The sequence below is a fragment of the Pseudonaja textilis genome, chromosome 11, assembly GCF_049901715.1.
Source record: "Pseudonaja textilis isolate UNSWEBS1 chromosome 11, rPseTex1.2, whole genome shotgun sequence".
NCBI lineage: Eukaryota > Metazoa > Chordata > Lepidosauria > Squamata > Elapidae > Pseudonaja > Pseudonaja textilis.
Genome location: NC_142000.1, coordinates 22,539,452 through 22,565,220, shown reverse-complemented (window position 1 = coordinate 22,565,220; position 25,769 = coordinate 22,539,452). Strand labels below are relative to the sequence as shown.

Here is a 25,769-nt window from a genome sequence, read left to right as displayed (position 1 = left end):
TTCCCCCACCCCCCTTTGCCAAGACAGAAATCTGCATTTCTCCCAATGCTGTTCCCAGACAACCTCAAAATTTGTTGGGAATCCCAAGTGTGCAGCCCAAAGTGGAGAAACCGAGTGCAACAGAAAAAAAACAGGCTCTGGAATGGGTAGGATGTTTGTGCATTGAGCCGCCTCCTGCCGTCTTGGTGTTCTTCAGCTTCTGAGCCCGAGAGGAAGGCACTTCGTAAAACTCAGAGAATTCATGCTATTAAGTGGAAGATGTTGGAAAGAACAACACAACAGATATACACCGTGAAATGAAAACTTTCAAAGTTTTATTCTGGACTGCAGCTGTGTACAGAAATATAGTTGCAAGTATACAAATGTCCCAATAGAAGCAAAATATCTCTTTAATATCCAACAAGTTATCACAGAAGAGCTAAAAAAACAAATGCAAATGAAGTACCCCACCCCACCCCGCCTTCAACAGAATAAATTGAAAATTGGTTATCAGTGCTCTGAGAAACCCACCGACACAAGCCAGAGATACACAAATGCACAATGGGCCAAATCAGGCTACATTCACATGGCAGGATCCAGTAGGGGCTGCTCAACGGCTGCTTGATCTCTGTCCCGCCCAAAGCAAAGCAGGAACGCAGGAAAGAAGAGGAAAGAAAGGAAGGAGGGGCCCGCCGGCAGAAGGCAAGGCCTGGAGCCTCCCTGTTTCCCAGGATCCTCGCAGGTTCCCTTGCAAGGAGACCAACACCTAGGAATTAGGGGCAGAGAGATGTAGGGAGACCACCTCCAGCATTCCCAAAGCTTCTGGCTGCAAAGAAAGAGACTCCATTCTCGTGGAGCAGGCCTGGCCCTCAAGTCGAGAGAGCCGATTCTGAGCAGCCTGCACATCTATGGCAGAGGGGAAGGAAGGGCCAGCCTGGCTATTGCTTCAGGGCATGCAGGAGTCCAGCTGAAAAGAACCTGGTGCTTTGGGAAACGGGCTGCTTGCAATAGCTAAATCGGAAGCTGCTTGCAATGACTGGGGGCCACGCCCATCTGGGAGGGGCTATTGGGGTTTTTTCTGACTGAGAAACAAGATGTTTTCCTGTGTGTGCGTGCACGTGCGCGTGTGCACGCACACGAGTGTGTTTGAGTCAGTCTTGACTCCTGGCAACTACCTGGACAAGTCCCTGCAGTTTTCTTAGCAAGATTTCCTTGGTGGTTTGTCTCTGCCTTCGCCTGAGGCCTGGGGGGGAGTGACCAGCCCCAAGCCATCCATCCAGCTGGCTTCTGACTAGGGTGGAAATCACTACGGCAAATGGCTTCCTACTTAGATATGATCATGTCTAATGTGAATTGTGTGCTATTTTAAGGTAATAACATAATCAAGTTATGGAATGAAATTAAGGAAGATTTATTAAGAAAAGCAAAGTTGCAACTCACACAGCTTGGAAGAATTTCTGTGAGAACAACAAATACATTAACTAGAATAGTGTTTTTATTTCAAACAATTCTAGTTTCAAAAAATGCTTCTGGTTAAACAGCAGCAAATAATTGTATCTCGATTTGTGTGGTATGGCAAGAAATCATGGGTTAAATTCAAAATTATGCAGGATGCAAACCTGAAAACTGAAACCTCATGAAATTTTTGCTGAAAAAAGAAATGAAACTACGGCTTATGGGTTTGAAGATTAAGCCAGGCTTGGACTAAATAAGCGACTGAGGGATTATACATTTCATTATATATATCTAAGGAGGGATTATTAAATCAACTGTCTGTTGAAAATTAATTTCTTTTCTTTTTTCCATTTCTTGTACTTTCTTTTTTCTTTCAATTTGCCTTTTATTCTATAGGTAACCCTCAACTTATGACCACAACTGAGACCAGAGTTTCCATTGCTAAGAATGGCAATTGCTAAGGGAAAGACACCCTGGTTGCCAGGCCAACCGCCCAGTCCTTAACTGAATCGGTCTTTCCCCACCGGCTCTGCTTGTCAGAAGATGGCTGGGAGGGTCTCAAACGGCTGTCCCTTGACCCCGGGACACTGCAACTGGCAGCTGTCTACAAGGGCTGGGGTTTTGATCACGTGACCATGGGGAGACGGTGACAGTGAAGTGGGAGGATCAGTGGAAGCCCCTTTTTTCAGTACCCTTGTAACTTTGGTCACAAAAGGAAAGGATGTAAGTCAAGGACTACCTGTATGGGGAAATTCTTTCTATAAACTTCAATAAAGGGGATGTACTGTATTTTAAAAGACCACACTTTCTTTGGAACTTCAATCTTCTTCCTGGGGCTTGTAACCCTAAAGCCTTACTTAATTCTACCAATGAATCCCGCGATCCCTGCTTTAGCTAGGGAGTTGGACATCAAAGGCAGGGACCATCTCCTTCCTCCCCGTTGGCCTTCTCGTTCTTCAGTGTCCCTCACATTCCTGGTGCCAGTGCCCTGAAAATAGCGAGGTGGGAAATGCAGCCCTTGGGCAGGAAGGCCGCCAGGTGAAGGGCCTGCCAAGGGAAGCTCTGCTCACTCCGTTCCCTTTGCCCACAGAAAGCAGGAGCAAAGATGAAGGACCAGCCTCTGCCAGCTATTGAGCAGCCCCTTTGCTCCAAAAAGACACACTTGATAACCAAATCACATCTTCAAAATGTTGCACATTTAAATATTGACCTAAACTGGACCAAGGAAAAGTAAAAACCGACCAAGAAAGTATCCATTTCACCATTTTGCACAAGCAGCAGGCGCTGAAGTTACAAGAAGTGGAAGGAGGATCAGCAGCTCCCTGGGCAGAACCTCGGTTCAGTGAAGGATTGGTCCCGGGTGTCTCAGCGTCATTGGCCCCAAGCAGCTCACCAGACTGCCCCCCCCCACCCCCCCCGGCACCCTTCCGACAGGACAAGGAGCTGACCTCAGACTGTGACCCCCCGCCACCCCAAAAAAGCAAACTGGCTTGGGGGCTTTTGGACTCGCCTTACCACCTCCCCATAATTCCCTCAGCATGTGTGCATCTCTTTCTCAGCATCAGAATTGGGTTCAAGGAATTGATGGGATTTACAAAAGAGGGAAAGCAGAAGGTATTAGTGTTATAAATTAAAAAGCCCGCAAAAATGTTAGACATTAACATAGAATAAAAGCGGAATCAAATCCCAGCTTTTAAGAAGTCACCCTGAGGGACTCCCCTGCGAAGCCCCCCCGCAGCAGGAGCTCCGTCCCTCAGGCACGAAGCTGCCTTTGTGGCCAGCCAGCACGGATGGAAGGGCCCGAGACCAAGAAGAAACAAACGCCTGCCACAAAAAGTACAGAAATACTCCATGAAGATTTAACAAACCCATCCCCTTTCCCCCAGAACTGGACACCAGGTGGTGGGGGAAGAGACTATAAACTCACACACATGCCACAAAAATCTGTGGCAAGAAGAACATAGTTGTGTGAACATATGTGTTTTTATATATATATATATATATATATAGGCGCCAATGTACTCATCTAGTACAAATAGCGAAGTAGTTTATCATTTACTAAGTACAAAATAGAGCTTTCCAAAAAATGAAACACACATTAGATATAAACCATTCAAAACTTGAACGACTGAAAACTGTATTCAAAATTAAAGGACCTTGAGTCAGGTCTCTTTCTGAAAAGTTCCCTTCATACTCCTGAAAACGTCGTAACCCCAAACTCCTTGGGACAGAACACACGGACCACTAACTGAAGAAGAGACGGACTGGCACAGCATGAGTAAGCCCCCCCTCCTCCCCGGGGCGCACGAGGGAGACAAGTGACACGCTTCCCAACACAGAAGACAAGCAGCCGAGACGTCCCCCCAGCAGCCCTGGAGCTCCGCAAGAGCTGCCCAGGGACCCTCCGGAGTGGCAGGCGCTGCCCGCAGGGGTGGATGCGCAAGAGATCCGGGGGCGGCTGCAGGAGGTGAACCCCAGGAGAGTCTGCTAGGACCGCGCTGGCCTTCTATCCAACGCCTGTGGCAGGAGCAAAGCTGCTCCCGGGCCTTGGGAGTTCAAAGGGGAGCTTAGAGAAGGCCCCATGTCCCCAGCAATAGCAACGGTGTCAAAAGCAACCTAAACTCTACTCTTCCTTCCCTAAATCTTGCTGTGCATTCATCACCAAACATTTTTTTCTGGTTTTCTGGTCCTCCGAAATATTAATTCTGTACATGGCAGAATATTTAAATAGGAGGGTGGGAAACTCCAGTGAGAAGCTTTAAGAAGAGTCAGCCACCGTCTGATCACAGCAGACTCCCCAAAGAGCCCGGTTCCTTAGAGCAGCAACTGGTTCTTCTGAGAAGGGGGAAGAGCGGAGCACTTGCGCCCAGCTCTCAGCAAGCCACAGCCCTGATCCGAGGCTGTCCTCTCTACAAGGCCCCCCTGGTGCCCCTCAAGCCTCTCCCACCACTCGGATGGGACACCAGCTGCTGCTTCCGAGCCCAATCCAGGTATGCTCATTCATCACCCGACACGTGCAGCATCAAGTCATGATCCTGGGTGGGATTCACAGCGTACACAGAAGACTTCTGCCAGACAGCTCAAGCCACTTTTTCCAATGGAAACCATTCTCATACTTAGCCACAAATCATGGGAAGCCATCAAATGATTGAGGACACAGGAAATGCGCCCGAAGAATCGTAAAAACCAGAAAACGAACGGGAGAGGGAGAGAGCGAGCCCAACGTTCTTGCCTTTTGCTGACAGGTGACAGCCACACTCCGCATCCCCCACAGAACTGGGGATGGGGATAACAGTCCAGCCCACGCCTGGCTAACCCAAAACCTGGCTTTGCCCCCCACTTCAGCAGAACTTCCAGAGTGGGTTGCTTTAGGCCATCTTTCAACAGAGAAGAGTTAACTCCAGAATCACCAGAGCTAATGCAGTCTGTCCAGTGCACGATTTCTGAATGAAAGGAAGAAAACAAAAAGACATTTATAAGTAACACAAAGACTCACCCTCCCTCCCTCCCTCCCGTTCAGCAGCCTTCAGCAACAGGGTCTTCTCCTTGGAAGGATGTTCAGTGAAAGGCTGTCATCAGATTAAAAGTGGGTACAAGCCTCTCCAGGGCTCCTGTGGAAGCCCCTACGATGGCAGTCCCTCCATTCTCCTCTAGGCTGACCGGCTTTCACAGGCTCCTGTCTGGAAGTCCACGAGGAGGTAAACGGGACTAACCACCAGCAGCCTCCCCAGAGCTGCTTCTATCTGCTCTGGCTCTGGTGCCAGCTGGGCAGATCCTGCTACCCCCCTGTGATGAGGGAGATAGTAGCCGGTGATTCAATCTGGGATTCTTGGGAGACTGCAGAGCAAAGCTGTGAGATCGGCTTGCTACCTATAGATTAGAGTCGTGATCCTCCTGGCTAAGCAGTCTAGATTTATTGATTTATTGGTAAAATTTGTTAGTCGCCCATCTTAGCACAAGGCAACTCTGGGCGGCTTACAATAGGAACAGATAAAACTATATAAAACTTAATGATATAAAAACAATACTATAAAAATAATAACCCAGCTGTAAGGTGGAGAGGTATGAGGAAGAGGTGGGAGCTCTTGCTTCATCTATTCACTACCCCCAACATTGAAGACCCCCTTCGGAACCCCATGCCAAAAGTCAGGAGGGCTGGTGCCAAGCTCATCTTGGCGGGCAAGGCATTCCAAAGGGCCGGCTCTTCTCCTGGAGCCCAGTAGCCAGAATACCTGGCCGATGGGCCCAGCCCACTGGGATGAGACGGCCCTTCCAGTAGCCTACATTCAAGCAGCAATCACGGCTTCTCTGTGCCCCTCCTGCAGAAGCATTTTGGGGGAAAGGCTGCAAGGGCTGCAAAGGACCGGGGGTGGGGGGAGGAACTGAATCAACGACCAAAGAGGACGCAGTTTATCGGGATCCCTTTCGCCCTGGACTGGAGCCTAATTCAAAGGTGGAGTAGGCATTGGCAGCTCCCCCCCCCACCCCACCCCTCCCATTCAAGAATGAGGCCTGTGCTCAAACAGCTTGCAGGATGAAGGCTAATCCCACCTCCTGTCCAGGCAAACAATGGTTGCACAGAGAATGCCACAAGCTCTCCAATTTCATTAACCGAAGGACAAACTTCTGCGGCTCAAGAAAAGGTCCTGGCTTACCTCACCTGTTAGAAGGAGCCAGCCATGGAATTGTTCCCCTGATTTTGTAGGGATACAAGCAAGTCATCAATCTTCTTTATATTCTGATCGGTGGTCATTGCAGAAGAAATCTGAGGACTCTCTGACATTTGCTGGGACAGGAGAGCCGTGACGGACGGCGGTGCCTCATTCTGTGCTTGGCTGAGGGTCATCATCTGCTCTGATACGGAACCTGGTCCAGATGTTAACAGCTGCCCGCAACCTGCTGAAGAAACAACACATCCAGATCAAGACCGATGGCCAACATGGCCTTCCAAGCATCACCCAGAGCCAAGGGCAAACTTGCTGAGCAGGGAGAACTAAGCAGAATCATGAATTTGAATGCCGGTTTCAACCCAAGTAGTTACAACGCCCATAAAACCCCACAGCAGTTTGATCTGACTTTGTTGTCATAGCTGAGGTAGGGGAAACGGAAGACCAACGTTTAGAGCAGACCAGTGAGGACCGTCTAGTGCTCTCTACGCGCAGACTTACTGTCTTGGATGCCAAAGAGGAATATCCCAGAGGTCTGTGGGGATGAAGTGGAGGAGTTCTGCAGCCGGTTGATGGGGCTTCCAGCAGGAGGTCCACTGTGGAACAGAGAGGCTGCCGCCTGCTGCTGCTGCTGCTGCTGCTGCTGCTGCTGCTGGGGGGGCGGCGGAGAGTCCTGGATATTGGGCAGGTTGCCCTGTGGGGAGTACAGGGGGGGTTGCTGCAACTCCTGCTGGCTCATGTTGCTCTGCAAGGCAGACATGGAGGCCGATGATATGAAGAGGGTGACTGGCTGCTCCTGGGGGCTGGGGGATCCCTGGACCAGCTGGATCTGGGGGGAGCCACGGAATAAACTTGGCGGTGGCTGTGGTGGCTCAGCTTGGGTGGAGCCCGAGCTCTGGCTCTGGAACTGCATGGGCTGCTGCTCTTGGCTCCTCGGGGCCAGGCTACTCGGGGGGTGGAAGAGAGGCTGGCTCTGCTGGGGCTCCTGGCTGGTCATCGTGCTGGGATTGGAGCTGAAGAGCAGCGTTGGCTTCTGGGAGGCCACAGACCCCAAGGCGTTCTGACTGCTGAACTGCATATTTTGCTGCTGCTGCTGCTGCTGCTGCTGCTGCTGCTGTTCGTGGGTGGAGGCACTACTTTGAAGAGCCACAAGTGAATGCTGAGCTTGGAACATGCCCCCCTGTTGGTTGGGAGGCAGCCCAGAGGCAGGGAGGGGGCCCAGGGTTACTTGGGCCTGGAAGAGGCCCTGGTGTGTCGCCTGGTGCTGCTCCTGGGGGAGCAGAGGGCCTTGGAGGTGGGGCTGTTGGAAGGAGGGTTGCTGCTCAGTCCTGGCCGGGCCTTGCAAGGGAGAAAGAGAGCTCTGGGTAGCGAAGAAGGGCATCTGCTCCTCCTGCACAACAGAGGAGCCCAAAGCATTCTGGGAGAGGAACAGGCTGCCTGCCTGCTGGTCCGGAACAACTCCGAGGCTGCCCTGGGAGTGAAACAGGGGCTGCTGCTGCTGCTGCTGCTGCTGCTGCTGCTGCTGCTGCTGCTGCAGCTGCTCCGAAGCAGCGGCTGAACTCTGGCTGTGGAACAGAGAACTGGGGGCCTCCTGAGAGATGCTCTGGGTGTCCCCAAGGGGGCTCTGAGAGTGGAACAGCTGAGGCTGGGAGTGGGCAGCCGGGGGCAAGAAAGGGCCCGCCTGGAGAGAGAGCATCTCCCCACTCTGCTGGAAGAGTCCCTGCTGCTGGGCTGCGGTGCCTTGGACGGCAGCCATCATGTCCTCCGAGGAAGGGAAGAGAGCAACCTGGGCCTGGCTGTCCCCACTGCGCTGCATCTGGACCATCGCCCGAAAGACAGGGCTCTGCATCTGCTTGGCTTGCCCTGAAGCTTCTTTGCTGTCCACGGAGCCCGAAGCCGGGAACAGGGCAGGGCCGCTGGTGGGCACCTGCTGCTCCTGCGGCGGCGGCTGCGGCTGCCCTGTGGCACCCGTATCGTTGCTTGAGACACTGCTGGGAGAGAACAGCTCACACTGCATTTGCATGTCTTCACTTGCCGACAGCCCACCCATCAAATGGGAAGTTGGCGGGTACACGGGGGACTGCTGGATGCTTCCATTCCCTGAGGAGGAGGAGGAGGAGGAGGAAGAGGAGGAGGAGGAGGCGAACAAGTCGGAGGGCATGTGGCTGGGGGCCTGGCAAAGGCCTTGCTGCATGTCCATCACCATCGCAGCAGACGTCTCCATCGCTTGTGCCTGCTGCTGTCCCGCCATCGAAGTCTCCGGCTGTGGGCACAGGGCCTCGGTTCGGCCGGGGAGAAGGTCTTCTGCCCTTGAGCAAAGGGAGTCCGATGAAGAAAACATGCCCTGGTTGACTCCATTCTGGATCTGGCTCACCTGCTGGAAAAGGTCCACACTGAGCTGCTCTTGGACCTCCTCACTCCCCTCGGAGCCCGAAAAGAGGACAGAGGACAGCTGCTGCTGAGCTTCCAGGACTTGCTGAACCAGGTCCATGTTTCTGCTGCCGCTGCCACCGGGGCTGGACTGAAAACTCCCCGCCTGCAGCTGCTGGATTGTGCTCTGAAGCTGGCTCACCCCGCCGGCCGAGGAGAACATGCTTGAGGAGATCTGCTGCTGCAGGGCCTGGCTGGACTCCTGGAGGCAAGGGGGCTGCTGCGGGGCGTCCGCTAGCTGGGACAAAGCCATGGCTGTGTTGTCTGACTGCAAAGCCTCTCTGGAGGAAGGCTCCCTCAAGGAGAACTGGGAGGCCTGCTGCAGGAGGGTGTCGCTGTTCTGGAGCTGGCTGGGAGCAGAGGCGGCTGGGAAGCTGCCAGGCTGCACCAGGTCTGGAACCTGAAGGGAAGGCCTGGTCTCAGGAGGATACGTGGGTGGCAGGGGCTGCTTTTCACTCTCTGGAGCTAAATGAGAAGCAGGAGGGGAGAAAGTGCCATTCCCCAAGATGCTGGATACGGTGGTCTCCAGAGTGGTTTGAGATGGCCCAATGGCGCTGGTTGTCTGAAGAGAAACAGGCACACACAGAGCAGTAAGATTTAGGATTTTCACTTTTCTCTGCCTGACCATAATTCAGGAAGAAAAATAAACTCTCTTGAATTCTACATTATATGCTGTCCACTGAAAATTTCACCAATTTTTAGAAATTCATTCCTTACACCATTAATTTGCATTGTTATGAAGAAGGAGGGTATGTATTATGGATTATAATAATGTATTAAAACCACAGTCAGAAGACATAAAGCTCCCACCCCACCCACCCCCAGCCGGTGATTTTGCTAGGATGCCAACCGTTCTTCTAGTAGGCAAAACTGTGTAATAGTTTTTTCTGAGTTCTTCTATGCACTTCAGTTTTAAAAGGATGGTATATTATTTACAAGCAAGGGAAAAAACCATTTTCATTTCAGTTAAACTCCTTCAATCTATTGGAAAAAGTGAAAGAAACATTTGTAGTCCTACCAAAGCTGTCACATTAGATGTCAAACAAATGTCCTGAATAAAATCCTGATAATTTTCTTCTTCTCTTTAAAAGACATGTGCCCAGAATCAGTTTTGAACTGCTGCTTACATTGAAGGCAGGAAGAGACCTCTTCTCGGCCACAAGTTCCATTGGCGCAGCCTCTTCATTCTTAACGATACTGGTTGGCCTGAGAGGAGGTACCAAGGCACTGGGGAGAAGATTGACTTGGTCCAGCTTGCAGCCACTGGAGTTCGCTGCAGGAGACAAAGAGCAGAATTCACTCCCTGCATCAGCCCCAGGAGGATGACACTCAAAATTACAGCTTCTAATAGAGAGAAGAGAACCCGATAACCTTTCCTGGCAAGTCCTGGCTGTGCACTCTGCAGTAAGAGACACCTCTGAGGGCCAAGGTCGACCCAAATGGCTGCTACACAAACACCCAGGGCATCCTGAGGACTGACACAGCACAAACACCTTAGCCTGCTTGATAAACCACATCATCTCTGGCCTACTAAAGCTTGCTTGTTTATTACATTTATATCTCACCGCAGTGAAAATCATTCTCAGAGTTAAGCATATTAGAGGTTTGCAAGACTTTGTAGTGAATTTTTAGAAGTTTGCCGGGAAACAGACCAAAGGAGAAATAATACATTAACAGAAAAACATCTGTAGCCCTAAAATCCCCAAATAAGCCACTCAATTGTGATGGCCATTTTTCAATGTGACGTCCTCGGCAGTTTTACGAAGTCTTTGGCTCAGGTGATAAGAAAGGCTGCGGTTGAGAATTACCTTTGGCTGCGTCAACAAAAGAGCAGGGCTGGGTTGGGCTGGATATTTCCTGCTTCACATTCACATTCAGAGTCTGAGCTGCTGATGAAGAAACAAAACGGTCAGGAGAGATGTAAGCAAGGAAATTGGGTCAAGCTTCCCACTTTCTCGGATCAGCAATAAGCACAAGTTACACATTTCAAGAACCAAAGGCCAATGATTGAAACGTTCAGCATAGCTCCCTGAAATCTGTGGTAGTTACACTAAGTTCCTTTCTCAAACTGCAAGAGCTGCCTAGGATTTCCTAAGGCCAATGATTTGTGTTCCCTAAGAAGTTCCCTAGCCAAGCAATGCAAACTTCAACCAAGACCCCACCCCTTGCAAATATTGTGCTTTTTACATACGTGTATCCGGAGTGTATGTAAATTGTTGTATGTCATGTGATCTCCCAGCATTGGTCATGACAAAAATCCCAACAGAAACAGGTGTAGTTATTTGCTGGTCATGATAAGGTGGCACCTTCACAATTAGATGATTCTGAAAGTAAAAAAAAAAGTATCAATGGCCTCCAGTCTGTGATATTTGACGTAAGAAAATCTAGAGGTGGATCAATAAGGGCCAGCTGTTCCTGTTCCTAGCTCTGCTTCATTTCAGAAATCTGGCTTACAAACAAAAACTTGCTAGAATTTTTCAAAGGGGGGAACAGGGGGAAAGGTGGAGGACTGAAACAAACTCTGCTACCTCTACTGAGCTCTTAAAGGCAACTAAGTGCATTGGCACTTAATCACACAAACTCTGAACATGAAGAACTCTGACTTTCCAAGCTGAGCAAAACTTCCACCAAAGAGTCCCAATCCTAACAACCATGCAGGAGGAGGAATGGTGGCTCCCTATCCAAGACCTGCCCTGTTCTTTGGACTCAGTTTGCGAACAGCTATTTCTGTGAGGACATCAGAGCCCAATCCCTCTCTTCCACCAAAGAAGAGGATTTCATTTAGGTATGACTTGAGGTTCAGACGTATAGCTTTACAGTTGTGTTGTTCCCTAGAGGAGCAGTCGCCAACCGGTGGGCCGCGGAAAAATTTTGGTGGGCCGCAGAAGAAATGGCCCCCGAAAGCAATTAATCTGGGCCGCGCAGTTCTCTCGCCCCCCGAGTCAGGTCCCTGAGGTGCATGCGCCAACCAGCTCCCACACACGGTGGTGGCAACAACAGTCCCCATCCCCAGCGCCCACTCTTAGCTCTCCCCATTAGTTCTCTAGCTTTGAATGGCTCCCACCTCTCCCCCCCCGCCCATGCGCAGGCAGGAAAGGGTGACGGAGCCGTGCGCAGCTCTCCGCTCTCCCAGCCCTCGCTGCCTCTCCCTACATCGAAGCCTCAGAGATGCAGGCAAAGCTGCCGCAGCAGTAGCATCCTGAGTTGCCTTCGCATGCTCGGTTAGTTAAGAATTGCCCTACCCAGAGAAGGAGGTGCTGGAGGAGGAGGCAGTAGTGGAGAAGCAAGCAACTCAGGGCGCGACCGCTGTGGCAGCTTTGCCTGCGTCTCCGAGGCTTCGATGTTATATTTTTATTTTTATATTAAATATATTAGCTTTTTTTTTTAATGTATTAATGGTCCTCGGGATTTAAAAGTATGAATTTGTTGGGCCCTGGGATCCAAAAGGTTGGCGACCCCTGCTCTAGAGTAGCCTCGAGGAGCTGCGGTGGTACAGTAAAAATGCAGTACTGCAGACCGACTCTGCCCATTGCCAATAGTTCGATTTGACTGGCACAAGGTTGCATCCTTCCGAGGTCAGTAAATGAGGACCCAGATTGTTGGGGGCAAGAGGCTGACTCTGTCAACCGCTTTAGAGAAGGCTGTAAAGCACTGTGAAGTGGTATTCAAGTTGAATAGTTATTGCTAGAGAAATCGCTGGCCTTCCTGAAGCAGAAAACAAGGGGTACAAAATACTTTTACATTTGGATCTTAGATCTGAATGCAGATTTACTGCAAGATTTGTTTAAAGATAACAACTGACCACTCTACGTGAAATTACCATTTTGAAACTGATACCTTATCACAGCTGAACTAGGACTCCCAAATGGCCAAATTCAAAAAAGTTGGAACGGCTTCCGCACAAAAAGAGAATTTACAGAAGAAATGAAATGCACAGCAATTTGGCAATTTAAGGAAAGACTGGGAGAGAGAAAAATAAGCAAAGGGCTGCAGTGGAAAACAGCTCCCCCATAAGCAACTTACAAAAATAGCACTCCTGTCTGATACGCTACTTTTTCCTCCAACTCTGTTTGCCTTAAAGACCTGATCTCAGATTATTGCTCTCACCATAGTCTTAATTTACATTCAGCCGTGAAGCTTCCACAGATTTCAGAAAATGTATCCGAAAACTCACGTGCACGCCTATCTGAACCTCCACTTTCAAAACGTATCATAAAACGGGATCATTTGAATAGTAATGCCTACAATAATATTCTCAAGATCAAATGGATAATTACATCCCCGAGGAAGCAAGTACCTGATGAAACAGCTCCATGTCAATTTCTGCCTCGGCTTTCCAGGAGCTTTCGTCTGTTTGAAAGCAAGGTAGGGAAGTTGTTATCCAGAGGCACCAGTCAGCTGTCGAGGAAGTCACGGCTCTCAAGGCGGCCGTCCCAGTCCCCCCGCAGCTTCATTTGCCCAACCTCGGCAAATACACCTTGCTACCCACCAGAGATGTTCTCTTGGAAGATCACTTTGGTTCCCTTCAGAAAATTCTTCCCAATCAAAAAGACCTCCTCTTCTCCTTTCACTGAACAGCTATGCAGGCTTTTCTTGAGGATCTCCGGCACACCTGCAGGTTGAGCTACGCCAAGAAAAAAAGGCGATTTAACTGAAAATATCCACACACAATCAGCTATAACCCCAAGGCATCTAACGGCCTATATGTGGAAAGGACAAACGCTATGAAAAGCTTAAGCAAGTCCGATTCAAAAAGTAAGACTCTTTTTCCTTTTGCAGGGGAAAGTACAGCAGCTTCCTCCCCTGGGAACTCATGGCCAGCCATCGCCATTCTGGGAAGGGCACACACTTATGAGCTGAGGTCCTAATGTAATATCCAAATTCTTTCTGTCCATGTCACTAAAATAGATTATTTTATGCAGATTCTCCTAAGTTCTTGTTTCTGTAAATATTAAAAATAGTTTATGGTTCTGTTTTAGTAAAGGTTAATCCTCTGCAGGTAAGCAGGATAGCTCAACTAATAGGGGGGCTTTGGGTCGTTAGGGGCTTTGCCACTTACTGCACAGAATGGGCGAGGACGGAGTCTGCAGCGTTAGAACAGATCCATCTTTCCGAGGGATGCTGACACGGAAAACCAGTCTGGCTCGGGTGCTTTTTTTCTTAGAACCAGCAATGCCTATTCGGGCTTCGACGTCTGCATTCCTCAATTTCAGAATTCCAACACAGTCCACCCTAGCAACATAGGATTAATTTTTGCATTATTTTAGGCCTGCCAGTGCATAGGAAGTGGCAAGCTTTTTAAGAGATGCAGTGACAACAGAAGCAACCACCAAATCATCACATTTCAATGCCCTGTAGCTGTGGTGGTGAGAGCGCTGAGCTGTCCAGAGGATCAAGCATTCAACTTCACTTTGGAAAACAGGATACTCGGTTACAGGGACCTTCACTAGATATTGTTGGACAATTCCTTTTCCAACCAATAAAAGGTGACAATAGAACAGATGCTTTAGGAAGGCGATCCCCAACCTTCTGGGCAGCAGGGACCAGTCCCATGTAGAACGTTTTTTTTATGTGGACCGGAAGGGGTGTGGTTTTGCACGCTGCCTGCATCTCACGGATGCTCCACCTCAGTAAGTTTTTAAGAAGAGATTGGACAAGGACTGATTTGAAATGGTATAGGGTTTCCTGCTTGAGCAGGGGGTTGGACTAGAAGACCTCCAAGGTCCCTTCCCGCTCTCTTATTCTGTATTCTGTTTCCATCCAGAATCTAAGAGCCTCCCTCCCACCTTTTCAAGCAACACTTAATCCTCTGTCTGCAGATCTATTTAAACATAGAAATAGACCATATTCCAAAACAAAGAAACAGAAATGGCACCCCTGATTCACTTCAGGGTGCAGATCTGATTTTACTGGGGGGAATTATGTCAACTGGCTGAAGGTTCATCAATGGGCCAACCAATCACCATTATGAAACTATTTGCTTCTCCCTCTTGTGAGAATGAACAATTTATACCTACTGTAAATACACTGCAGCATTGGAAAACAGGCTTTCCTCAAACAAGTGTTACATTCCCCAAATGAAGGAGAATTTAGGACCCAGTTAAATCCATCATTCCAGGGAAAACAAAGCATTTATTTCACTCAGTGTAAGATGTCAAACGGGACCAACTTACAAAGAGAGACTTGTAGTATTCCAGGTGACAGACACCATGCATGGGAGTGTGGAGCTCACTGAGGGGCTTCCAAAGAGTGGCTTTTCTCAGAGCCAGCACTAAGCCTGCCTCTCCCTTTCCCTGTTGTGTTCAGAGAGGCCCTGAGTGAAAGGCTTGTGTGGAAAAACCAGAGACACACTCTCCTGTGAAGTTCAAGCAGTTTCAGAAGAGATCATGGGAAGGCATTTTTTGTCAAGAGCACAAAATATAATACAAACAGATTACCCAAAGTGTGTGTGTGTGTGTCTCTGTGTGTGTATGTGTGTGTAATAATCAGAAGAGTTGTTCACTTTTGCTGATAAAGAAGTGGAAAGCTGTCAGTCATAACCGGAACACCAAGGAAGCTGCTACAGGTCGATGACCAGAGACCATAAGCTTTCCTTCCGGTTCACATCACAGCCTGAGAGGGGAGAGAAAGCCTCCCAAAGAACCTCCGTACTTCCCTTTACTACAAATAAATGTAGTTTTAGCCAAAAATGGGTCTAACGCCACCCAGAGGCCTACTGTTTGTGTTGGAGGGGGTGGGGGGTGGCTTGTAAACCTTATTAGTAAATAAATAAGAATCCCAATGTCAGATTTCCTCTCGTGAAGACATTCTTAGCCCTGAAAGTGTTCCCCGAGACGAGCGGGGCAGGATGGAAATCTACCGAGAGGAACACTCACGCCAGGGTCATGCTGTTACTTGGGTCCAGGCTCACTTCGATGACAGTTGTGCCCTCGATGTCCACCTCTTTGCAGGGCGTGGTGTTCCGGCCTGTGACCCTGCAGGCTTGATAGAATCCATGGGGCTTCACCCGGCCAGAGTCATTACCCACAAATATCTGTAAGGTCACTGGATCGTTGTGACCTTCCACCTGGAATCACAAACCAAGAGTTAATAATGGACCGCATGAAGCACCATTCATCTGCCAGCAACGCACACGCCAACTTTGAATAGCGAACACTGACTGGTACTAACAGTCTTCCTCTACTGAGTAAAACGGATGAATTCTTTGGATTTTAAACATTTTGATATTTTTAGGTATATTCTATCAATCCCTCAAGTTGATTTTATTGTATTCATATTTTGAGCATATATATATATATATATATATATATATATATATATATATATATATATATATTTGTTTTCTATTTATTATTTGTTTCTGAGGTTCTCGTGGGTATTTGTATGTGGATCTTTGGTTGTTGGGTTTTCTCCGCGTAAGATTGAAGTATCTGAGCAACGTTTCGATGAAGTCTCATTCATCATCTTCAGGCTTCTGTCTTCGGCTCTTGCTTCTCAAGCAAGAGCCGAAGACAGAAGCCTGAAGATGATGAATGAGACTTCATCGAAACGTTGCCTAGATCTCGAATCTTACACGGAGAAACCCGAACAACCAAAGATCTATATTATACTCTTGTAGAAAAATGTTTATGATGAAATCAGAAACCATTTCAGAATTTAATGCTATTCTTTAGAAACGGTATATATCCAGGGGACATTAGTGTGCAGTTAAATGAAACACATATTCATTTTTCAGAGATAAAACTACTAGATAACTAATGTGTTTAAGTGTTTACTTTTCAGTCAATTACTCCAGGGTTCCACTGCACTTTCTGCTCTATGGTTTATGCAAAGTCAGTGAATATTTTGAACCAATTTATATACACAAAACAAGGGTCATCACATTTTGTTCATCCATATTTGCAATATTCTCTAGGAGACTGAAGCGAAACACCAGTGACAGCACCCTCTTTCATTCAGGGGAGGCCGCACAGATGGTGTTCTGTGCATTTATTTAAACATGAAGAGCCAAGAGTAGCCCCTGCTCTATATTTACACTCCTTCCACCCAGCTAGAAAGGCTTCCCTGTCTTAAACCAAAAAAACATCCAGTCCTTGCCGGGAACAACAACATACGCACAAACCTGAGGGCTGGAGGGGCTGTTCTAGTGACAACCTTCATCCTGAGAAACCTGACTAGCCCACTGTCAGAAACTGCAGTAAGGTCAGGGAGAAGGGAGGCGCTCAGGCCTTCCAGCCACTCCCTCCCTCCCCGCTTCTGGCATACCTTGACCGTGGGGAATCCCTGCTGGGTTCTGTCTTTCACGGAGCCTCGGCTGCCCTCAGTGAGGTAGCGAGCTCTGTGTTGAGTCTCCGGCTGTACCAGGATCTTCAGCTCTTTGCCTTCACTTTTACTCAGGTACTGGCCACACAACATAGGGCTCTTCTTCCCTCCAGTCGCCTTGGGGACTTCTGGGGTTCTGAGATATCAAAGCAGATTAGTAAACAAGTTACCAAAGGGCTTTCCTTCCAAACAAGCGAAATGGCCGGCGAAACCAGGAGGCCCAGAGACATACATGCAGACCTGCATCATTTCTCTACTTCCCGTTCACAAAAATTGTATCGTGTAATTGAAAGAACATAGCCAGAAACCTAAAAACCTATTTAACTGGTAATTAGAGGACAAAATTTATAGTTATATTTTAATCGTAAGCAGTTTAAACAACCCGCCTTACTTCACCAGCTGGCATGAAATGCTAGTTCCTGGAACAGTTAACCTAACACATTTTCATAAATGTCACCGGGTTAAAATAAATCCTTACCAATTCTAGACCAAAGGCTTCCTAGGCTCTATTGCTATATACTTTAGGCAAGTTATGTTTAAATAAATTTTCAAACCGATATTGTAAGTTTAAAATATAATTAATTTCAGCACATTAAAACAACTACATTGACTGTGACACATTTATCCAGGCTGTGGACATTTAGGCTACATCCTGTATAAAATGGCTGCTGAATTTTTTTAATATATCAGGTCGATCATTCACGTATGGCGCTTTCCATGCATTTTAAAATGAGAGAAACTGAAATTGTGGTATTTAAGTAAGCTGGATTGCAATTATTTCTTTCTTTCCTTAAGAACAAATATATTAATGGAAAGAATTCATGCCCCCAGGCTGGAAAAAAAAAACAATATTTGATGCAGTTCTCCGGAGCTATTTAAAGACTGATCACATGCATATTTTTTACTGGCAACACAAAAAAGTCTTTTCAGAAGTAAATGAATCCCATTGGTAACACCCTGCATTCAAAGTGAAATCCTGCACTTCTCTGTTATCTATCAGACTTGCTTTGTTCCTGATCCTTTGCAGAGGCAATATGGCAATGGATCAGAATGCTTTATTTGCTTTAGAGCAGGGGTCTTCAAATTTGACAGCTTTAAGACTTGTGGACTTCAATTCCCAGAATTCTTCTTCCAGTCATGTTAGCTCAGGAATTCTGGGAATTGAAGTCCACAAGTCTTAAACTTGCCAAGTTTGAAGATCCTTGCTTTAGAGCCACTGCCTTGTCTCCTCTTGGGAAGAAATGGAAGCAAAATGACCCAGCTAAAGGTTCATCACAAGGGGAGTTCCAGAAGTAAAACCTGTCTGAGTAAACCCCAGAGGAGCCATGAAAATAACTCTTCAGCCTGACTCTGGATGTCACAAACAGGTCTGACCCATATTTTCCTAACTTCTGGGACAGTAAAAATGACAGAAAAGCTTCTCTCAGCTAGGTTTCTGGTCCAGGTAAATCAGTCTTCTGAGTGCAGAAAACGTTATCATGACACCTGCAGCTTCAAGATCAGGAACAGAGTTACAATAATTGCTAGCCTACAAGTGGGCAGCAGATTGTGCTAGGCTAAATGGAGGACCGTGGTTTGTGATTTTATATCATTTGGTCCCTTGTCTTTGTTCCTCTAAGCATCCTGCCAGCCCTGAAAATCTAAGCTAGCCTTTTTGTGCAAGATTTCACTAAATTAGAGTAGGATCCTAGCATCTCATTTTGTTGTTCGTTTCTGCCTGATACCTTTGGTCTGGTGGGCATCCAAAATACAAGAAAATGGGGTTTCTATTTCTGTTCCAGAGACAACCAGTACTGGGTGAGATATGTTACAAAACAGGTGTGCAATGTGTTAAAGCTCTCCTAGCTAATCTTTCATGAATAATATGTGTACTATGAAGTAAATTATGTTTTACAAATCAACTTCCAGCCTTCAAGCAGAGCATACAATATTGTTGAACTTGAAATTCTGCCTTATTTTATTTTACTACAGGCTACATAGTAGCAGTTGCACAGGATTCTAATTTCTATTGTCTAAAATTATTAGACAATAATTGCATTTTGAAAACAACGAATTTTCCCATCTTATAAGAATATATGCAAATATGTAAGAGCAGCCTAGAGAATACAGGCAACACCTTTTCCATTGGCTTTTATTGCTTCAGAAGTGGGTAACAAATTCCTGCCATCCTTCTTTAGAGAACATAGCTGTGCCTTATTCAAAAGATGACCTCCAGAAGGCCTTGCTGTGCAAAAAGCCCCCAACCTCTCTCGATGCCTCCAGCCAGGGTTCAGGGACCTGTCATCTGAAGTAGGAACTCTGACCCACAATAGAAGCCCAAATGCATGAAAAAAGCATTCTTTGGAGCTCTACATCAGGGCTCCAGCAGCCAAAATAGGACATCTGCTTTATATAATTCTATTGCACAATTTAATTATATTGATAAATTGATCATGATTATGAACTTATCCCCATCTCTGCAATCAGCCCCCCAAATTAGGTTTCATTTATCACAGATTTAATATGCACCACACACTCTTGATACCAGATTCATTCTGCTGCTTGGACCATAAAACTCACTAGATAATCCTTGAAAAAAGCATCAATTCCTAATTCTCCTAGTCCAGGGGCACTTGGAAAACACTAGGGCTGTGCAACACTTCGAATCCAAGTGGTAGACATGATTGGGAGTGTGCACCAGGATGCAGTCCTGGGGAAAGGCACATTTAAAGCAATTAGTGCACACCCAACTACATTTCCTCTTTCAAATATGGAAGAGATGCACAACTGGACACAGTATAAAGCAACCTCTGAATCTCTATGATAGGAAGGTATTTTGTTTTAATTAAATATTCTAGTAGTTATTTAGCAGCTGAAGTGCATTCAGTTCTGGAAAAAATTAAACAACACTGACTTCTTGTACAACAATAGTCAGCAGCATGAATTCAATGGGCTGATTTCTAAGTCTACATTCATAGGAACTTACTTCTTCAAGAATCATCCCTTCTAATAGCCTCTTTTAATATCATCTGAAGACTTTTGATACTGTGGATATCTGCAGAATCAGCACTTTTCATTTCAATGTTGTCCTTGTATGGCTCTAATAATTTTTACGTGAGGAGAACAGGTCATATAAGACTAGGGGCCACATTGTATAATAAGGCATAATAATCATATCCTGGAAGGTCATTTAGTGGCAAGCCTCACTCTGGCGTCTCTTGTGACCTACCTCCTCCAAGTGGCATTTCTAGTATTGGACAACAGAGAAGGCAAAGCAAGATGGCTTTTTCTTTACATGGCAAAACTTTCTTCCCCGTAATGTAATATTTTCTGACTCAAGGATAACATAAAATAGCCTTTTCTGTAAGAAACAAGAGAAGTCCTTCAAAGGAGGCAAGAAACTCAAAAGCATGACGTTCTGCCCATTCGCATGCAGTAAGCCAGAGTGGTAAAAATTCTGACTCACAAGGAACTATCTACCAACCATGACCCAACTGTTCCTATTGCCATCGACACAGATAACAAACCCTGACCATCCAGCCAGTGTTTTTTGCCTCTTCTTAAATATAAATCTATGCTTGTCCACCTTGTTAAAATTCAGAGGAAGAAGACATTATTTGTCCTAAGCATGTAACACTGGCTTGCAAAGGATCGAGCAGGCTAGATTCCTGGATCACACATAAATTATAATCAGAGCTTTCCACATTTATTGGCTGACATGAGGCATCCAACAAAAGGGCGCCCCAAGGTATGGCCTGTTCCCAGGAAAATTAGAATTCTCTAAGTTTCTAGGCAATGCAGTCGGTTGCAGTAGGGTGGAGGCTTGCTGATTTCTCAGGCAAATGCATCTCATATTGCCCCATGGCCGACACTGAGGATCTTGTGATCCTCTGAATTCCAAAGGAAGGTAAGGACTGCCATTGGGGGGAAAAAAAACCCAGCAATTTCCTTCCATCATGCACCTGTGCACTTTCCACTCTTGAAGGGGGATGCAAACCAGAGTTCCTAAATCAAGATGCAATTAAACTAAGAGAAGAGAAGCCACCACCCAAGCAGGCTGCAGGCAACATTTGCGCAAACACGCACACACAACTGAGAAGCACAGAGCAAAACAGGAGAGATTTATTTCTGAAAGATCAGTTACAGAACTGAGATGACACAAATACAAATTTGGTTCATCTTAACATTTTAGACAGAATATAAAATGTCAAAATCAGCTGCCTTTAACTGATGCAGAGGATGAAACAGAAGCAGGTGAAATGTGGACTTAAGTCCCCACAATTATCTCTGTTGCAGAAAATATGCAGGAGCTGTTTCCAACTTTAAGTGCTCAGTTTTAAACCTGTTCCTTACTGAAAAACTTATGACACGCTAATCACATTCCACAAGGAAAAGCTGACAACTGTTCCTGTTCAATGACTGCTAAGCTGGCCAAAACCATTTAGTATAAGAAACCATCAAGTATCAGCTCTCCCATCTTTCTCAGTGAAAATATGTGCTGAACTCTAGGGAAAAATCAAGGTTATGCTTTTAATGTGTTTGTCTGCTTTAACATATGTTGAGAGAACATAAAGGCAGATACCAACCCATTTCCTGCTTTCAAGTTGCTTTTGCTCTCCGTGCCGAGTTGAGAGAGGACATAATGAGGCGCTTTGGCACTGTCAGCATCAAAGATATCCATGGTCGATTCTTCACAATCTCTCGGTTTGACCCCTGGCCTCTGCTTTGGATTTCGTTTACGAGATTTACGTGGCACCTCAGTGTTATCATTGTAGGAACTGGTACTCATGTTACTGAAGTTAGAGGGGGAGTCTTCCATCCACATACTGCAGCTCTGCTCAGACTCCAATCCGCACCCCTCATCCTGGCAGGACATCCGGCTGTTGTCCAGCAAATCCTCTGGTGGTGGTGAGATGTACAGGACTGTGTGCCTCTTCGGGGTGGACTGTAGCTGCTGCTGCTGCTGCTGCTGGACTGTGTTATTGGTTAACGGCTTGTCACTTACCCCACGGTTACTTACCCCCATGGCTGAGGAGCAGCCCTCCACTTGCATAGCTTTGCTGTCAGTGACTGAGGTAGAGTAAGTGGTGGGGCCGGAAGAGGTGGCAAAGGAGCTGCAAGCACCGCCCACGGAGGAAGAGGGAGCTGAAGAAGCATCTGTGGTGTATAATCCACAAGTCAATACAGGGTCCCTGACCCCAACTCTGCTGGCTAGAGCAGTCCCTTTGAAGGAGCCTGATTTGGTGAACCGATTCTTTCCCCAAATTAAACCTTTTAGAATTTGGCTTGTTTTGGAATTTAAGCGCTTCAAGTAACATAAGGCTTAAGCAACGCTGAAGTTTCAGAAAAGATATTCAAATTATATTTATTTGAGTGCATAATAGCAATCAGACTTTTCAGAAAAATCTGTAAGTCACAAAATGGTTGCAAGCAAACAAAGGTGCTTTCATTGCCTCATCTGGACTATGAATTTAAGCCATTTTATCAAAAACGATAGAAACCCCCAGGAATGTGCATTTTAGGCCACATTATTGCCAATTGCTCGGCATCTGACATGTTCAAAAACCTGGGACTGTGCTTAGCCACGAAGTATTAAAGTAAGTTTCTAACCTATGAAGCAGAGAACTACAGGTCATTTTTAATGCAGACACTCCCTGCTTCAGAGGCAAATCCTGGAATAAAAATAATGAGAAAATAAATGAGAAGAGAGCTGCTGATTATTCCAGATATCAATTATCAAATGAGAAATGAAATATAAAATAACTGAATAGCAACAAATGGAACTGGTACCAACTGTCATTTATGAATTTTCACAAAAAAAAAAAAGGCACTGTTAGCAAAGGTTTTAACTTGGAGGATGCCCTGATCCTGAAAAGCAAGTTGAGAGAAGAGGCTGTTATAGCTCTCTCCCTGGGTGAAAGAATGCCCTTGGGGGGAGCAGAGCGGGGTGGGGGGGGGTGGGGGGTGGGGGTCAGGCAGAGATCCCCGCCACAGCCAAAAGTAGCTCAATAGTCTTCAAGCAGGAAGCATGGATGAGGAACTCAACCTGAGCAGCCCCTGTCAAGGGAACAGGCAAGACAGGTTCACGCAAATGAAAGGAACGATTATGCACGAACCCCATAGGCTTCCAAATCTTCTTGGATAACAAGGTAACTGTTCAAGAATTAAATGGGCTCTGAAACACCTCTGGAGTTGCTCCAGAATACTGTGAAATCAAGAACCAAACAAAGCTTGACGTGAACTTGTCTCGAAAAATCAGATAAATTGCAGAAGCGTTGAATTGAAAGTGGCACCTTCTCTAGAAGGGAAACAAATGGGCAATATTTTTCTTAATGCAAAAGAATACTTTTTAATGAGCCACTGGCCTCAAATGGAATAAGTGCATATACTTAGCTTTTAGTCTGATTTTAAGTATTACAATCTTTTTAAAAAAAAATAATCCAAAAATAAATAAATGATTATCGTGGCTATCTATCTATGTGATCACTTTAAGTGAAATACTAGTACATCATCAAAAAATGGAAGAAATGCAGATTAAGAGTGAATCATAACTATCTTCTATTTTAGCTTTTATACAGTGAGGTATTCCCTCAGGATTCCTCATTCCATTGCCAGATAATTGCTAAAATAACCTAGAGTGCTGACTGATACCAGTTCCATTTTCCAGCTTGTGCCTCAACAAATGCAGTGGTTGAAATTGGAAAATTCGGTCATTCAAAACTGCATTTTAATTATAAAAAATCTTCATATCATGCATTAATGCAGTGCTTTCCTTTAAAAATTTAAAATTTGTTTCAGTGACTATAATTGCTGATTTGCAGCCACTTTTGAGTTAGAATAAGTTGACATTTCTGAAGTGATCTTTATTAAAATAGAGCAAATGTATATTTTAAATATTCACTCATAGCTATTCGGCTTGTTTTGATTAGATATTCTGTGTGAATTATGAAATACATGCAGAAAGAATGCTGTAAACTTGCATTGGCATAAACAATACTTTCTACAAGTTGGAAAACCCATGCAAAATGTGACAGACACTCTCTGAATTTCTACGTAAGAGAAGAGCAAGTAGGAAGACTAATTCAACTCTGATGTAAACTGTCCAAAACACTGCCTGGGATGTTTTTACCAATCTTTTATCCTAGCATCCATTTTTATCTGCTGTTAAGTGAGATAAAGACTGTCACTTCTGGAAAAGAACAACCCATTTCCCTACTTAAAAAGTGGAATTAGCACAATCACCCAAATCCACACTGGCACCATTATGCCAGATTAATTCCCTAAAGAGGGAATTCACTTGAAAATAAAAATCTTTCCAAGAAACACAATGATTATTAGATTTTATTAAACAATATTAACACAAAGTGAGAAGTATGTTACAAAGAAATAGTAACTCCTCCAAAATATTATTTTACATGATATTTGAAAAGGAAAAAATGACTTTGCTTACACACAAAGGAAATCAAGAGATCCAGCTTTGTTTCTGTAAAATTTTGTCAACCCTGTTTTTCAGGTTGACTTAGGATAGATCAGGGCAAATATAATAAACTATGTCAAGATAGAAATTAGAGGCTTTCAAAGCTTGAAAAAATGAGCAAGGTTAGTTACTTCAATTAAGCACAGTAATTATGATATGCAAGTAGTCCTCAACTTATAACCATTTGTTTAACGACCACTCAAAGTTACAAGAGCTCTGAAGATGGGACTTAAGACTATTGCAGCATCTCTGCGGCTGCATGCCCCAAATTTGGCTGCTTGGCAATTGGCAGGTAATTCACACAACAGTTGCAAAGTCCTGTCCAGGGGACTTCCCACAAGCAAACTCCATTGGGGGGGGGGGGGAGTCAGGTTCACTTAATGACATGATTCACTTCATGCAAAAAATGATTAGTCACCTAATGACTACGCTGCTTAACAACAGGTGTGTTCCAGTCCCAACTATGGTTGTAAGTCGAGGACTACCTATACAGGGATTAAGCAGAAAAGAGGATAACCTAGGATGGAGATCCTGCTGCTGTGTTTGAAGTTTGCAAGGAGACTTCATTTTAAGGGACTGAATATGCCTCAGCAAGGAATGAATGCTCACTTTTCATAGGGCAGAAATAGAGGGTATTCTGTGAATTCATGTCTAGTATGTAATAGCAAAACCTTGACTGATCAGTTGGTGCTGAAGCAGCTTCAAAAACAAATTAATCCCAAATCAGGAGTTAAAATGTCACTTTAAACCTGACATTCATGAAGAATTATGACCCAAAATTGGCTGGATCTGGGAAAAGGGTTATCGGAAATCTCATTTCACACTGTTAAAATACAGGTGTATACAGGGCACTCCAATGTTCAGTATTATTTTTAGGGCATAAATTAATTTCTAGGATCAAAATTGCATTATTAATAAAACTGAAGCTGGATGGGTTAGTTTTATGCATTCTGTGAGATGCAATATTACATATCAACAAAGCTAAGGGCCACCAAATCCATTTTTACAATTATAATCATGTGCCAAATATTTTGAGTATTGTGGCAATAAAACGGTTAATTGTTTATAATTAAATCCTCCAATCATCACACTGAAAGATCTTGGAACTCTCATACTATCCATTCTGCAATTGAAACAAACCAGGTAGTTCAAAAGGGCACAGCAGCAATTTTAGTAGCATTGTTCCGATTATTCTTCTGCCTCTAGGCAAGCAGATAGCAAAACACAGCATACAAAAAGCACCATCTGTTTTCTGTGTTACAACTATGGTACCAGAGTGACTTCCAAAGAGAACTGAGCCTTGTTCACTGCTTTCCAGAGACTAAGAGTATAGAATCTAGAGGTCCGGTGCATTTTTATAGCCGGGAGACTGAGATCTTAGAGCTCAGGAATCAGGAGCAGAGAAGCCGGCCTAATCAAATGTGCAGCTGCTGCTCAAGTTCCTAGATAAAGTGTAACAG

The 25,769-nt window shown here is 45.6% G+C and overlaps 1 protein-coding gene across 13 annotated transcripts in view; it reads right to left on the bottom strand.

Moving 5' to 3' along the window:
* Positions 1-292: 292 nt before the first annotated feature.
* NFAT5 (nuclear factor of activated T cells 5) overlaps positions 293-25,769 on the bottom strand; it is a 43,668-nt gene continuing 18,191 nt past the window's right edge. For 4 of the 13 annotated variants that reach the window (XM_087940333.1, XM_087940335.1, XM_087940338.1 and 1 more), the window contains exons 2-14: positions 22,443-22,504; positions 21,853-21,989; positions 16,797-16,989; positions 15,407-15,597; positions 13,591-13,763; positions 13,021-13,155; positions 12,829-12,881; positions 10,723-10,855; positions 10,340-10,420; positions 9,659-9,804; positions 6,603-9,093; positions 6,090-6,333; positions 293-4,877 (exon numbers count right to left, since the gene is read on the bottom strand). In XM_087940333.1, coding sequence (XP_087796459.1) covers positions 6,098-6,333; positions 6,603-9,093; positions 9,659-9,804; positions 10,340-10,420; positions 10,723-10,855; positions 12,829-12,881; positions 13,021-13,155; positions 13,591-13,763; positions 15,407-15,597; positions 16,797-16,989; positions 21,853-21,989 — 3,969 coding nt within the window. In that variant the 5' untranslated portion in view covers positions 22,443-22,504 and the 3' untranslated portion in view covers positions 293-4,877; positions 6,090-6,097. Of the gene's footprint in view, positions 4,878-6,089; positions 6,334-6,602; positions 9,094-9,658; positions 9,805-10,339; positions 10,421-10,722; positions 10,856-12,828; positions 12,882-13,020; positions 13,156-13,590; positions 13,764-15,406; positions 15,598-16,796; positions 16,990-21,418; positions 21,990-22,442; positions 22,505-25,769 lie in introns of all 13 variants that reach the window. The other 9 variants (XM_087940332.1, XM_087940330.1, XM_087940331.1 and 6 more) reach the window with 5 other exon arrangements.